Source organism: Salmo salar, chromosome 04, assembly GCF_965601325.2.
Source record: "Salmo salar chromosome 04, fSalSal1, whole genome shotgun sequence".
In the NCBI taxonomy this organism is placed as follows: domain Eukaryota; kingdom Metazoa; phylum Chordata; class Actinopteri; order Salmoniformes; family Salmonidae; genus Salmo; species Salmo salar.
Genome location: NC_138294.1, coordinates 46,574,601 through 46,589,245, shown reverse-complemented (window position 1 = coordinate 46,589,245; position 14,645 = coordinate 46,574,601). Strand labels below are relative to the sequence as shown.

The 14,645-nt window shown below is 42.6% G+C and overlaps 1 protein-coding gene and 1 non-coding gene across 2 annotated transcripts; both read right to left on the bottom strand.

The window, feature by feature from the left end:
• Positions 1-463: 463 nt before the first annotated feature.
• On the bottom strand, positions 464-11,654 carry LOC106603079 (gamma-aminobutyric acid receptor subunit rho-3). The gene is made up of 9 exons (XM_014196250.3): positions 11,126-11,654; positions 9,978-10,090; positions 7,735-7,802; positions 6,448-6,671; positions 6,108-6,190; positions 5,392-5,529; positions 4,771-4,923; positions 2,657-2,850; positions 464-2,430 (listed from the first exon to the last, which is right to left on the bottom strand). The coding sequence occupies exons 1-9, from the start codon at positions 11,266-11,268 to the stop codon at positions 2,119-2,121; spliced, it is 1,428 nt and encodes a 475-aa protein (XP_014051725.1). The 5' UTR covers positions 11,269-11,654; the 3' UTR covers positions 464-2,118.
• On the bottom strand, positions 3,652-3,704 carry LOC123742633 (U7 small nuclear RNA). Its single transcript, XR_006769783.1, has one exon. It is a non-coding gene; the product is annotated as a U7 small nuclear RNA (small nuclear RNA).
• Positions 11,655-14,645: the final 2,991 nt, after the last annotated feature.

Here is a 14,645-nt window from a genome sequence, read left to right as displayed (position 1 = left end):
TTAAGATATAGCTCTGTATACCACTCCTACCTTGTCACAACACAACTGATTGGCTCAAACGCATTAAGAAGGAAAGAAATTCCCCAAATTAGCTTTTAACAAGGCACACCTGTTAATTGAAATGCATTCCAGGTGACTACCCTATGAAGCTGGTTGAAAGAATGCCAAGAGTGTGCAAAGCTGTCATCAAGGCAAAGGGTGGCTACTTTGAAGAATCTAAAATATGAAACATATTTTGATTTGATTAACACTTTTTTGGTTACTACATGATTCCATATGTGTTATTTCATAGTTTTGATGTCTTCGCTATTATTCTACAATGTAGAAAATAGTAAAAATAAAGAAAAACCCTTGAATGAGTAGGTGTGTACAAACTTCTGACTGGTACTGTATGTAAAATTTCTTAAGAGGCATTACAATAATGAATGTATAATTAAATGTCATTTCACCAATAACAAATGTATAAATTAAAACAAATGTTTTATTTTAAGCTAATATGATATAGTATTTTTTACTGATATTCACTGATTTGACAGACACATGCATGTATACATTCATTTTCATGCACATTTAAATTCATACTACTCACATTAACTAAATGTATAAACCAGTGAACAAAAACCAACTGTCCATTACAGTTAGGGTTGCAAATGGAGGGTATATTACTGGAAACTTTCAATGTTGACCAGTAAACTACCAGAATGTTTGTAGTAACTTTATAAAGGATTAAATGTAATTTATCACAAGACATCTAGTGGACCTTTTGGGTACTTCAGATTACCACAGGTGTCTGTCATTATCTCTGGCCATCTGTGTGGCTTATCGCATGTAAAACATTTAAAATACTCGAATAAGATGATTCAAAAATTATACAAATCTGTAAAACATTATCCTAAATATAAACCAGCAATTTAATGAATACCATTGGTGTTTAATATGAGAGTTTCAGCATAAAATATCCTTTATATTTTCTTTACACACTTTTATTTATTTTACTATTTCAATATGTATTTGTAAATTTTTTGGTGCCAAACTGGTGGCAGTTGTGAAAAAAATCTATAGTTGGAAGAGTTGCAGAGTTTCAGAGTTAACAGAAAAACCTCTTTAAGGAATACCTGGGATAGGATAAAGTAATCCTTCTAACCCCCCCCCCCTCCCCCCCAAAAAAGATATAGATGTACTATTGTAAAGTCGTTGTTCCACTGGATATCATAAGGTGAATGCACCATTTGTAAGTCGCTCTGGATAAGAGCGTCTGCTAAATGACGTAAATGTAAAATAATGTAATTGTTGATTAGATGCTTTTTAAAATTAAATTAGGCAATTTTCTCTTCAACCATAGTCTATCCACTAGAAATTCATGGACAATATGGACACATATCTAAAAAATGATTACTACATATGAATACATTTTTTCAAAAGTTATTCAAGTATAAATTACCAAAGTTACCATTGCCATAGATTACCTGTTAATTAATCTGCCAATTTTGGTAAATTACCAGTATGCAACCCTAATTACAATAGAAACACTCCCATGAACAGTACCACCAACTTCCCACCTGAACCCAGATTTCTAATAAAAAGCAGGTTTACTCAATAGTCTCTTTCCTTCAGTTGGGCTTGACTGTCCAAAACTCCCACAATGCACTCTGGTCGACACCAATGGTTAAGGTCATAATCCAGTGGGTGGCAGAATACAACGGCTTGATGATGATGCTGTTGTCAGTGTGAATAACCTATTAGATAATGTATGGTAGTATAGTTCTGCAGTATAATTCTGCAATATAGTTCTGTAGTATAGCTATGTAGTGTAGTTATGCTGTGTAGTTCTGTAGTATAGTTATGTAGTGTATTTCTGTAGTATAGTTATCTAGTATATTTATGGAATATAGTTCTGCAGTATAGTTATGTAGTATAGTTCTGCAGTGTAGTTCTGTAGTATAGTTCTGTAGTATAGTTCTCTAGTATGGTTCTCTAGTATGGTTTTGCAGTATAGTTCTGCGGTGTAGTTCTGCGGTGTAGTTCTGCGGTGTAGTTCTGCAGTATAGTTCTCTAGTATAGTTCTTCAGTGTAGTTCTGTAGTATAGTTCTGTCAATCTTTATTAGTAGAGTACACACTCATGAATATAAACTCCAGTAGATGATGTTGAACAGCAGGTAGGTCATGGGGAAGATGACTCTGGAGTAGGAGTCGATCATGTAGCTGTTACTCATGATGAAGCTGAGGTTGTGTTTGATGGATTTTTTGCGTCGTAGCCTGGTGCCCTCTGTGGGCGGGGGCTCTGCAGCAGAGTTCCTCGACGTGGCCGTCCGACTCCGCTCTGTGTTGGGGGTGCTGGGCAGCTCTGGGAAGGGTGTCAGGTCAATGTCATTGTCATGGTAACATCCGTCAAAAGCCATAGTTTGAGTGGCATTGAAATCTGCAGGGATCTGTGGAGAGAGGAGGGAATTTACGGTACATGATTTTCTGACAGTGGAACACATTAAGACCAGTAGGGGGAGATACAGACATAGTTAGTGTCACAGCCTAATTTGGTGCCATTATTGTGGCTCTGACATTGTGGTAGTATGGGTATATTCCATATTTTATAATACACCAATTTACAGGAACCCAACTGTGACTTATTTGACCCCATACTCTATAAGTTTCAGTGACCTTTCCCCCCTTGAGCTTCTTCATCTCCTCCACAGTGGTGAAGTAGTTGACAGCGGCGTACTCAATGACGGACAGGAAGACAAACAGAAAGCTGGCCCACAGGTAGATGTCCACAGCTTTTACATAAGACACCTGAGGCATGGAGGCTGACACGCCTGTGATGATGGTGGACATGGTCAGAACTGTTGTGATACCTGGAGGGGGAGAGAAAAAAAAGGGAGATTAGTTGAGGCTGATCTTTAAAAATACAGGATCAAGTCAACATAGACAAACCTTGTGTAAAATAGGTTGAATTTGTATCTTTGAAACAACGTCAAGACCTTTAACGTTAAATCCACTATAAAAAATATATAAGCTGGGAGAATTGATCTATATCTACAGCAAACTTTTTCTCCTCAATTTCATGATATCTAATTGGTAGTTACAGTCTTGTCCCATCACTGCAACTCCCGTACGGACTTGGGAGAGGCGAAGGTCGAGAACCATGCGTCCTCTGAAACATGACCCTGCCAAGCTGCACTGCTTCTTGACACACTGGTCGCTTAACCCGGAAGCCAAAGGGTTGGAGGAAACACCATACAACTGGTGACCGAGGTCAGCTTGAAGGCAGCAGGCCCGCCACAAGGAGTCGCTAGAGCGCAATGGGACAAGGACATCCCGGCCAGCCAAACCCTCCCCTAACCCAGATGACGCTGGGCCAATCATGGGTCTCCTGGTCACGGCTGGAACTATCCAAGTAGACACATGTAAATGTTGATATTTGGTTGTGGTGTCAACCAAACACAATTCAATATTATTTTTCTAATATAGTAAATAGCCTTAACTTCAGGCTATCTTAAACAATTTATTTTATTTACTGAACCTTTATTTAAGCAGGCAAGTCAATTAACAACAAAACTAATGTGACATTCAACCTTAAAGTATGTTTTTGTGGACTGTAGTATACTGTAGTATTAACTGTAATGTTTTTGTGTTATTATCTTTGCCATAGAAGTGTGGGCTTTCTCCTTGAGGAAACCTACTGGAGAAATACTGAAAGAGCACATTTTCCATAACCTGTAGGTAGGACTGGAGTCTGAACGAATAGTTCAGCGCTTCCGCTCTTTTCTATAACGTGTATGGAACACAATCTATGCTCTATACTTGGCATGTACTTATGGGTGGCACAAATTGTGATATGGCAGAGAGGAATAGGCAGGGTATATGCAAATTCAATATTGTAGTATTTACTTTAGTGTACTGTTTTTGAAGACATTACCGTAGTATTTACTACAGTGTTTTTTGGGGGATAATACTGTAGTATTTACAATAGTATTCTACTACAACATTATATAGTAAGTACTACACATGATCGAAGGATACTACAGTATGTAGTATAGTATTTTACAGTATACTACAGTTTACTACAGAATTCTACAGTAAGTACTGTAGTATTGAGTGTTGCAGAGTGAAATAAGGCCAGCCTTTGTTACGGCATCATGATCCTCCAGCGACCTGCCGTACTCCCAGCACACCCCACCCCCCCTCACACACACACACACACACCCTGCTGCATTAGCAAAGTCAACATCTATTCACAAATCTGAGTGCAGCATTTACTCTCTCCTTTTATCTCGCTCTCTCTTGCTCTTCCCTCGCCCTCCCTTTTTCTCTTTCTCTCCTAAACAAATACGCAAACAAGCTCTTACACACATGCACACACAGGGACCTCGCCTGATACAGGCGACTTTAGTCACGCGCAGAACTGAAATGCTTTGTCACCGTGCTCAGTTTCAGTTGTCCTCTCTCTGGGTTAATGAGTCTCTGAGCAGTTCTGCTCTACTGTCAAAGCAGCAGGTTCACGTTCACTCGCCCACATAAAAGGAACACAACAGGAAATTGTTGCACAACCCCCCCCCCCCCCCCCCCCTTTCACCTTACAGTAATCACAGAGATGTGACATGACTGAGTAAGGTAAAGCCCCACCACCCACTTTACTTTCTGGAGATGAATCAAGTATGTTGTACAGAAAAGGATGGCTTTGTGATCCGTCTCTGCTCAGTCTTTAAGCTTTGATTATTTTCTGGAGATCCCCCTCAAAACCCCACATACTAGTGAGAGTATCAGTACTGTACCCAGTGAGACCCGGGCGGGCACAGCCCTCCTGTCAATCCAGAAGGACACCCAGGAGAGCATCACCATCAGCATGGTGGGGAAATAGGTCTGCAGCATGAAGAAGAAGATGTGCCTCCTGAGGATGAAGTTTATGTAGAGCCTGTTATACCAACCTGAGAGAGAGAGAGAGAGAGAGAGAGAGAGAGAGAGAGAGAGAGAGAGAGAGAGAGAGAGAGAGAGAGAGAGAGAGAGAGAGAGAGAGAGAGAGAGAGAGCAGGGATCTGATATCTCGTTTTTGGTGGAACAGTTTACTCACCATCCTTCTGGGTAATCAGAGGTCATTATGAAACACAGGAGGGTATCTAGTCAAAATTATAGTCACATGGGACATCACATGGCTATGATGTAACGGACACTAGAACTACTGAGAGTTGGGCAGGATTCCACACTGACACTCTGTGGAGGAAAATCTCCTAACCTCTCCCTGTCCTCAGACTGTCAGAGTGGAATCAGAAGCAGGAGGGTTTGGGGTGTTGGCTTTGGATCTTGCAGAGCCGTTTTACGTAATAATAAGGAGGAGGAGGACAGAGGAACAGCACCGTAGGCCCCTATGCATCAGGCTACAAAACAAGCACACATACCCGTGCTGCTGTAGAAGGCAAGCCCGTAGGAAGGGTGGAATTCTTCAATAAAAAACTGTGAGAGAACGATCTCATCAGTCCTTAATGAATCGTTCCCGTTCTTCCAGTAGAGCATGAGGTCGTTCTCATTGTACGCATCTTCAAGAGAGGAGAGAACAGGGGGAGAAGGTGACTCCTTCATGTGGCCTCTCTTAGAAGAATCATGGGCTATGTCCCTCAGAGGAGAGGAGACACTGAGATTCACTACTACCACCTCTCGTCTGAGACCAGACCCATGCTTTCTGTGTGTGCGTGCACGTAAGTCTTCATTTGCCGATCATTTGTGTGTGTCTGTGCGTGTGTCTGTCTGTTTGTCTGTGTTCTAGTCTGGGTAAGGTGCACTGCCTCCTGAGGTTGGGTTTAACACAATCACGACAATTGCAACATCAGTGTGATAGAATGTCTCTGATGAGAAATGACCGACTTCAATTTAACTGTAGCTGCTGCTCCTTATAAGGATGAATCAGGACAGGTAAATCCTGCATCAAAAAGACATGCATTACAGACACAAACTGAGCTGACCATGACTTTTGAATGTTGTTTAACCTGTATGAAGAGAGGGTCAATGCTACCTTATGTGCTTATTGTGTTGTACGTAGACATATGTTAGGTCTATGTGAGGACGTACATGGCATTACACCCAGGGCAACCACATAGCCTTATTGTTTTATACTCACAGCTCTCCAGTTCCAGAGAGCATTTCTGTGTGTCCAAAGGAAAACTACTGAAGTCCATGGCGCAAAGAGCAGTCACAGTGATCCTGAAACACAGTGCCTAGTTAACGATACAGCAGTTGCAGAAAACATACCGTGGCAACATAACGTGGTCTGCAGAGAGATCAGAACTCTCTGTGATAGGCGATGCACTTCCTCTTTTCTTGTTGATATTGTAGGCTGAAAGACACAAGATGGTCTACTCCCCCATGTTTCTTATGTGTACAAAGCACCAATACTATAGAATATTACATGCTAAAGGCCTTATGGTCCCCGTGTTAAAGGAGGGCCATTCTCCGTATACCTGACACTGTAGAGAATGTTGCCGTCAGGGTACACCCTCAACATGATGTTCTCCATGGTCGTGTCATGGATGAAGGAACGTTTGGAGTGGACAAAGAACACGTCCGGTACCCAGATCTTCTTCACCAGCCGAGCGTCAAATGTCCGGCTCTTTTTGCTGCTGGAAGGAAAGGCCAGCCGGTCGTCCTGCCAGTAGTGTCTCAGGTACAGAGTCATGGTGAAGTCCTGCACAAACACACCAAAGCTCAGGTCCAATTGACAAACTATCACAATCAAAATGTGGGTAATTGCGCAATGATGGCAGTAAGACTCAATAATGGTTCACCCAGATTCTTTGTATATAGGGTGACGAGCAACAGGATCATGCAGGTTAATAGTGTTTACAGTGCTAGTGTTAATTGTGACCAGAACATCAATTATCCATTAAAGTTAGAGTCTAGAACATAGTGGAAACAATAACATAACTGTCACAGTCTTGGAAATTAACGGACCAAGGCGCAGAGTGATTATAGTTCCACATATTTATTTAAGTGACACTAACAAAATAACAAAACTTACAAAGACCATGAGGACATAGTGCCCAGACACACTAACAAACAATCAATATCCCACAAAACACAGGTGGGGAAATAGCTACCTAAATATGGTTCCCAATCAGAGGCAACAATAAACAGCTGCCTCTAATTGGGAACCACATTAGCACCAACATAGAAATAGATATACTAGATCACCCTCTAGTCACGCCCTGACCTACTACACCATAGAGAACCAAGGGCTCTCTATGGTCAGGGCGTGACAATAACAATAAAGTGGTCATCCTGCCTCTGTTTTGGTAAAAAGCTGAGGGAGGGGCGTGGCGAAATGTGACCACTCTTAAATGGACGCAAGGACTGACCATCCACGATATCAAAATTATAGTTTTAAAAGTGTTTGGAGGCTATATAGTGTTTGTTTACATTTACATTGTTTACAAACATTGGAGTAAAACGCCGTATTATTCTGGGTTCTGACGGGGTATGACAGCATGACTAAGCTTATGAGGCATTTATAAGTTATATTCTTCAAGAATTAACAGGTGTAAAAAAAATATGTAGCAACTAAGTATTCTAGCTTCAAAATCAATATATGTTTTGACTGTTATGCCCCGACATTAAATTGGGGGCAATAGAGTGGAACGCGGTTCCAGTATGAGAGAGACCATGAGAAGTTGTCTTACTGTGTGTGAGAAAGAGAGTGAATGGCAGTGTGTTAGTCACATACACCGTTTAAGATGCTTATAGACACTTACCATGTTGACTTCAGATATACTGTCAATGCTTTCCACCTGCACGTCTATGCCCACAGGAATAGCTGCCCCTACAGGGGTGAGTAAACAGCCCAAATCAGTAAACAGCTTGAGATTTCATACGTCTATCCTGACAGGGCAAGCGCATTGAATGTTAGGCTTTTGGCCGTGTCATAGTCATATGGTAGTCATGACGCAAGGCCTTAGAATCTCTGACCCAGCCGGAACGACCTTTTATGACCCAGCCTCACTGGTTTTGATTAGCCTAAGACCTATCCCCCATATATCATCTCATCTGTCTGCATGTGGTCTTACTTACACCAGGGTTTTTTATTTTATTTAAATATCCTCTTTAAGACCTAAATATTTGTAAATCAACCCAAACACTATAAAGTTAAGACAAACAGATAGTCAATAAGAGAAAACCCCAAACAATGGTTTCACAGAGGATCTTGGCGCTATGCTGGGTCTCAAAGGACATCCTGAAACCCTGTGGTCCCACTGGAGGCTGTGGTGTTGAAGGACTACATCAGCTAAGCCCTATGTTGTGATTATCCTGTCCATTTCCACGTAGATGCAGGGTCATGACATCACTCTTCACGCTAAACACAGCTGCAGGGTAATGGGCCCCACACAACGTCAAAGACACACCAGTAGTCCCACACCTCCCCTCCAGACAGACACAGCCTTCTCCTCACTCAGGGACGCAAGAGATGCCGTGTCAGCCAATCTCATGAATGGCTTTTCTCTCCTTGTCTCCTTTCCTTCATAAATCCTAATCGTATAATACCTCTTGCATTAATCTACAATCAAGTCACAGCCATCTATAATCACAGCGTTGGTCAGGAGATTTTCCTGATCATGTGACCCGTCCAGAAATAGCTAAAAAAGGGTTCTTCGGCTGTCCTTAATTTCAATTCCACCAAATCTACAGTTGTCTGTGACCTGCCCGATTTAATTTCAACGTTGCAGGGATTATCTTCCTCAATCAACCCCACGTCGCTTAGACCACACAAACACAGACAACGCACAGAGAATAGAAAACGTCCAAATGGAAACCCAAATGGACAGAAATCCATAACATGCCATCACGCTATATTTACAAATATGTACCTAAACAGTCATTAGTACTGCCTACGACATAGAATGTTATGTAAATACATGTTTCAATGACAGTTGATTTACAGTGGGACCCCACACACTGACACACATGCAAGCATTCATAAACGTGATCAATAGTTCATTATAAACTGGGTGGTTTGAGCCCTGAACGCTGATTGGCTGAAAGCCATGGTATATCAGACTGTATACCACGGGTATGACGAAACATTCCTTTTTACTGCTCTAATTATGTTGGTAACCAGTTTATAATAGCAATAAGGCACCTCGGGGTCTGTGGTATATTGCCAACATACCACGGCTAAGGGCTGTATCCAGTAGAGTAGTGGCCTGAGGGAACACACTTAATGTTTTGTGAAAAGTGTTGTGAAATGGAATGTCACGTAATATTTTGAACTGTATATAACTGCCTTAATGTTACTGGACCCCACGAAGAGTAGATGCCTTGGCAGCATCTAATGGGGATCCTTAATAAATCCAAATACAAAATCCAGGCACTCCGCGTTGCATCGTGCGTAAGAACAGCCCTTAGCCGTGTTATATTGGCCATATACCACACCACATCGGGCCTTATTGCTTAAATCTAACACTGTCTGATCATCACCCAATGAACACACTGCTGTAGTACTGTATGCATGGAACTCTTTGCTGTCCTGGACTTTCCAATAAGATGCAGCATTTGGTATTGTTTCAGAAAGCGTGGCCCATAATCCAGATTACTCTAGTTCTAAAAACATCTGTGTACTCGGCCGCAGGCTGTCATTGTCTGCTAGGCTCTGCAGACAATCTGGGTCAGTGACTTTTTGGTTCCATGAGAGAGAATACAAGCTAGTGTCAAATGCTGCCTCTTACAGAACCTAAACTCTGTGGCACGTTATGGACTATCTATGATTCTATATCTGTAAAAATGATGGTAGGTAGAGCTCTATGACTCCCCCCCTCTCTTTCCTCTTCCCTCTCTCTGATAATGACCCTTGATTTTCCCCATTCAGGCTTAATTAATGAGTCCAACCCAACACGTGGTGGGAAAAAGCACACACATCCAAACCGCACATTATCATAATTCAACTACATGAAAATATGTTGATTGCCCACCAGGCCAAAGGATATTGGGTGGGTGGTCTTACCTCCAAAGCCAGGCCGCATTGCAAAGTCATGGTCCTCGATTCGGAGCAGCTGTTCAGATTTAATTAGCAGGGACTTGGTGCTGTCAGACTTTTTCATCTTAAAGTCTATTCGTCTGCGGAGCAAAGAGGACACAGATCGGCATATCAGATGTTTTATTTCCTAAGAAATACACACTCACACCAAATGGCATGCGCACGTGCACTCACGCGCGCACACTAAAGGAAGCGACATCTGCTCTGGGGTTTTTGCTGTTGAGAATAATTAACTGCACTTTAACCATCTGATTAAAACCAGAAGTAAGAGTATACGTGACGTGAGAGCTCTTCGCTAATGATTTAGCAGCGAACTGAGTCAGTGCTATTGATGGTTCAATAATTGGTCCTGGGAGATTATATAGACTTCCCAAAGCTCTCACTTAACAGTTAGTCTGGGTCAAAGGACATAATGAATACCTCCAATTTGGTTGACCCCATACTCTGCATCATCACTCGCAAAGTTTCTAAATAGCATCATACGATAAACTGCCCTAAACTGATATTCTCATTTTCATAAGACATAAATATGTCTGCTCTAACAAATCATTCCCATACCACCCAAACACAATCATCTCCCCTATTATTGCAAATGATATTCAAGTGTACAGTCAAACCCCTTATTAACACAACCCCCCCCCCCTATCATTACCCACAAACTACTGCTTTTCTCTTACGGGGTGCCCCCGCCACAGCTTCCCTGACATTACCTCTAAGCCCATGTGGTCACCTCTCCTGCCCTTTATCCAGAATGCACTGCTGTAATGTCATCCGTCCCAGCACACATTGGAGATCATGCATGCCACCATGGTAAATTCACCATCAATATTCTATTTGTTTTAATTCATAAAGGTTTGATTAATACCAACAATCCATGAATAGTATTATGTGATGAACAATACATCTCCCCAAAATGACCTTTTAACCATATCAATCAGAAAACAGATGAACAGAACAGTAACATCCTGTGGTGTGTGCACTACCAAATGTAACTTTCTACCAGAACTAAACACAATCCGCTTTCAAACCAAACAGAACAGATAAGCAAACTGAACCCTTGACAAGAACATGAGACAACAACTCCAGTGGGGGCGCACCCCTAAACCCTGGCTCACCCTCCATGTTGGTTCTTGCTGTTCTCCCCAAGGTACACGTCCTTGTGCCTCATCTTTTTGGGTTGGTGGCTGCCGTTGAGCAGCGTGACAGGCCACAGCCAGGCCAGGCACATCAGCCTGAAGGCCAGGAGCACCAGGTTCATGTCTGAGGCTGGAAGAGCAGAAGCAACCAGGAGGTGCTCCCACTGCGTCTTGAGTCTATCTCCCAGAAATCCACCAGGTCAGTGGGACACCACAACTGTCCCCGTCCGGCGGCCCATCCATATCCCAGCAGCAACCATATACACCTCACCAAAAACACATGCAGAGCTCTGAAAGAGCTGTGTTATCCAACCCTCTGTTACATGCTGCACGTTGATCCAGGCATCCAATGATCGGCTCCAGTGCCACAAAACTTTCCCCCAGCTTGTGTTTTCGCCTGCCCGTGCCCTAGTGCCAGTTCCCCTGACTCGTGTTTCTATGCTACTCAGGGCACATCCTGTTGTTCCTGCCCTCCTCTCTCCACTCCCTCTGATTAAAATCAAATATCAATATATTCATATAATGACAAAGGAATGACGTTAATTCCTCTGTAATCTTCTTATCTGTGGTCGCTGAAATCTTTCAGTAACCTACAAACTGGAGCCAGGGGAGGGCAGGGAGTGGATAATACACCCAACAGTTTCTAATCAGGATTTTTTTCTCCCCCCCAGATAAAAAGAAAGAGCTTGTAGCCCACATTCAGTGTATGCATCAAGGGTTTTCCATGGAATTGCATGGAGGTTGTGATGGCAACAGGAATAGATTTCAACACACAGTGATCTTCAGAAGTATTGGGACAGTGACACATTTTTGTTGTTGTTTTGGCAATGTACTCCAGCAGTGTGGATTTTAACTGATACCAAAAGTATTGAGACAAATTCACTTATAGGTGTATTAAACTAGTCAAAAGTTTAGCATTTGGTCCCATATTCCTAGCATGTAATGATTACATCAAGCTTGTGACTCTACAAACTTGTTTCTACGTTAATGTTGACTCTACAATGATTAGTGATAGTCCTGAATTAATTGTGAATGATGATGAGTGAGAAAGTTAGACGCATAATATCATACCATGTTTAGAAACATATTCTATTGTTATTTACAATAAAAGTGATTCCAAAATGACACAACACATAATTTACCATTAATTTTTATTGGGCACAAAATAAAAAAATCTGAAACACAACCAAAACAAACAGAAAATGCATCCAACAAGTTTGTAGAGTCAAAATCTTGATGTAATCATTGCGTGCTCGGAATATGGGACCAAATAGTACACTTTTGACTACTTTAATACACCTAGAAGGGAATTTGTCCCAATACTTTTGCTCCTCTAAAATTTGCTCCTCTAAAATTGCTCCTCTAAAATTGCTGTAATTTATAAACGGTTCACCCAATATGGATTCAAATACCCTCAAATTAAAGCTCACAGTCTGCACTTTAACCCCATAGTCCAAAGTGCTGGAGTAAAGCGACAAAACAACACAAAATGTGTCACTGTCCCAATACTTTTGGAGTTCACTGTATGTCTGTTCCACATGCTTATTCTGAACTAATTTGTATAAAAGCTGCTATGCTTTTTGGATAGCTTCTATGGATTTATTTAAACCACTGACTGTAAAAGAGGTTTATATATGCCAGTATTTTCAGTTGCTTTTCTGTCTGCACAACAACACTATTTATTGTACTCCTGTAAACCAACCCTGTTTTCAGTGTCTCCCAAATTCCAGTGATTTAAACCTCACTGTCATGCACTCTGCTACCCCCAAATATTTACATCATATCACTTCATCCTCCTAGACCCTCCTCTTAACATCTGCAAAGCATCAACATCCAGCTAATCTGGAAGAATGGGGATAGACTGCCGAATGCCAACCATTGTATGTTGAGCATCTGTGAGACAAAATGAGGTGAGGGAGAGATAGAGGAGCTATATTTGAGATAATGAGCACGGATAAGGAAAGAGGAACAGAGACCTCCAAATTGGTGGATTATTACAGGAATGTTAATAAGTAATAGTGTTTACAGGGGCATAAGCACGGGTGGGTTTGGCCCAGGCCCATCCACTGGGGAGCCAGGCCCACCCAATCAGATTTTTTTTCTTCTCTACTTGACAGTGTTCCAAATGGGACATAATTAGTATTTTTACCTAAACACAGTACTTTACTTGGGCAGGAGCTCACTGGAGCTGATTACCAGCGCCTAAAATGTTCTTCTGCTTGAGATCCTACACCTCCTATAGAATATTAGCTCAAAAGTATTGAGGAGTCCCTGTGCCCGAGAACGCCAAGGTAACCTGCCTAAATGACTACCGCCCCGGAGCACTCACATCTGTAGCCATGAAGTGCTTTGAAAGGCTGGTCATGGCTAAAATCAACACTGTCATTCTGGAAACCCTAGACCCACTCCAATTCACATACTGCCCCAACAGATCCACAGATGACTCAATCTCAAACTCACTCCACACGGCCCTTTCCCACCTGGACAAAAGGAACACCTATGTGAGAATGCTATTCATTGACTACAGCTCAGCGTTCAACACCATAGTGCCCTCAAAGCTCATCACTAAGCTAAGGACCCTGGGGCTAAACACCTCCCTCTGCAACTGGATCCTGGACTTCCTGACGGGCCGCCCCCCAGGTGGTAAGGGTAGGTAACAACACATCCGACACGCTGATCCTCAACACGGGAGACCCTCACCCCTCAGGGGTGCGTGCTCAGTCCCCTCCTGTACTCCCTGTTCACTCATGATTGCATGACCAGGCACGACTCCAACACCATCATCAAGTTTGCCGATGACACAACAGTGGTAGGCCTGATCACCAACAACGATGAGACAGCCTATAGGGAGGAGGTCAGAGACCTGGCCGTGTGGTGCCAGGACAACAGCATCTCCCTTAACGTGATCAAGAAAAAGGATATGATTGTGGACTACAGGAAACGGAGGACTGAGCACACCCCCATTCTCATTGACGGGGCTGCAGTGGAGCAGGTTGAGAGCTTCAAGTTCTTTGGTGTCCACATCACCAACAAACTAGCATTGTCCAAGCACACTAAGACAGTCGTGAAGAGGACATGTGTAAGGGGTGCGTACTGGCGGCAGAGAAGTCAGGCGCATGAGAGCAAAACTGATTTACAACGGTGCAGTTTAATAAATAAAACCATCATTAACAGTACAATAAATCAATGGGTAAAACCCTTCACACACCACCATAACGTGCACAAGCACTACAATAAACAATTCCGGACAAGGGGGGGAACAGAGGGTTAAATACACAACTTGTAATGATGGAATTGAAACCAGGTGTGTGGGAAGACAAGACAAAACAAAACCGGTGACGTCGACTGCATGTCGCCCGAACAAGGAGAGGGACCGACTTCGGAGGAAGTCGTGACAGTACCCCCCCCTGACGTGCGGCTTCAGCAGAGCGTCGACACCGGCCACGGGGACGACCCGGAGGGCGAGGTGCAGAGCGATCCGGATGAAGACGGTGAAACT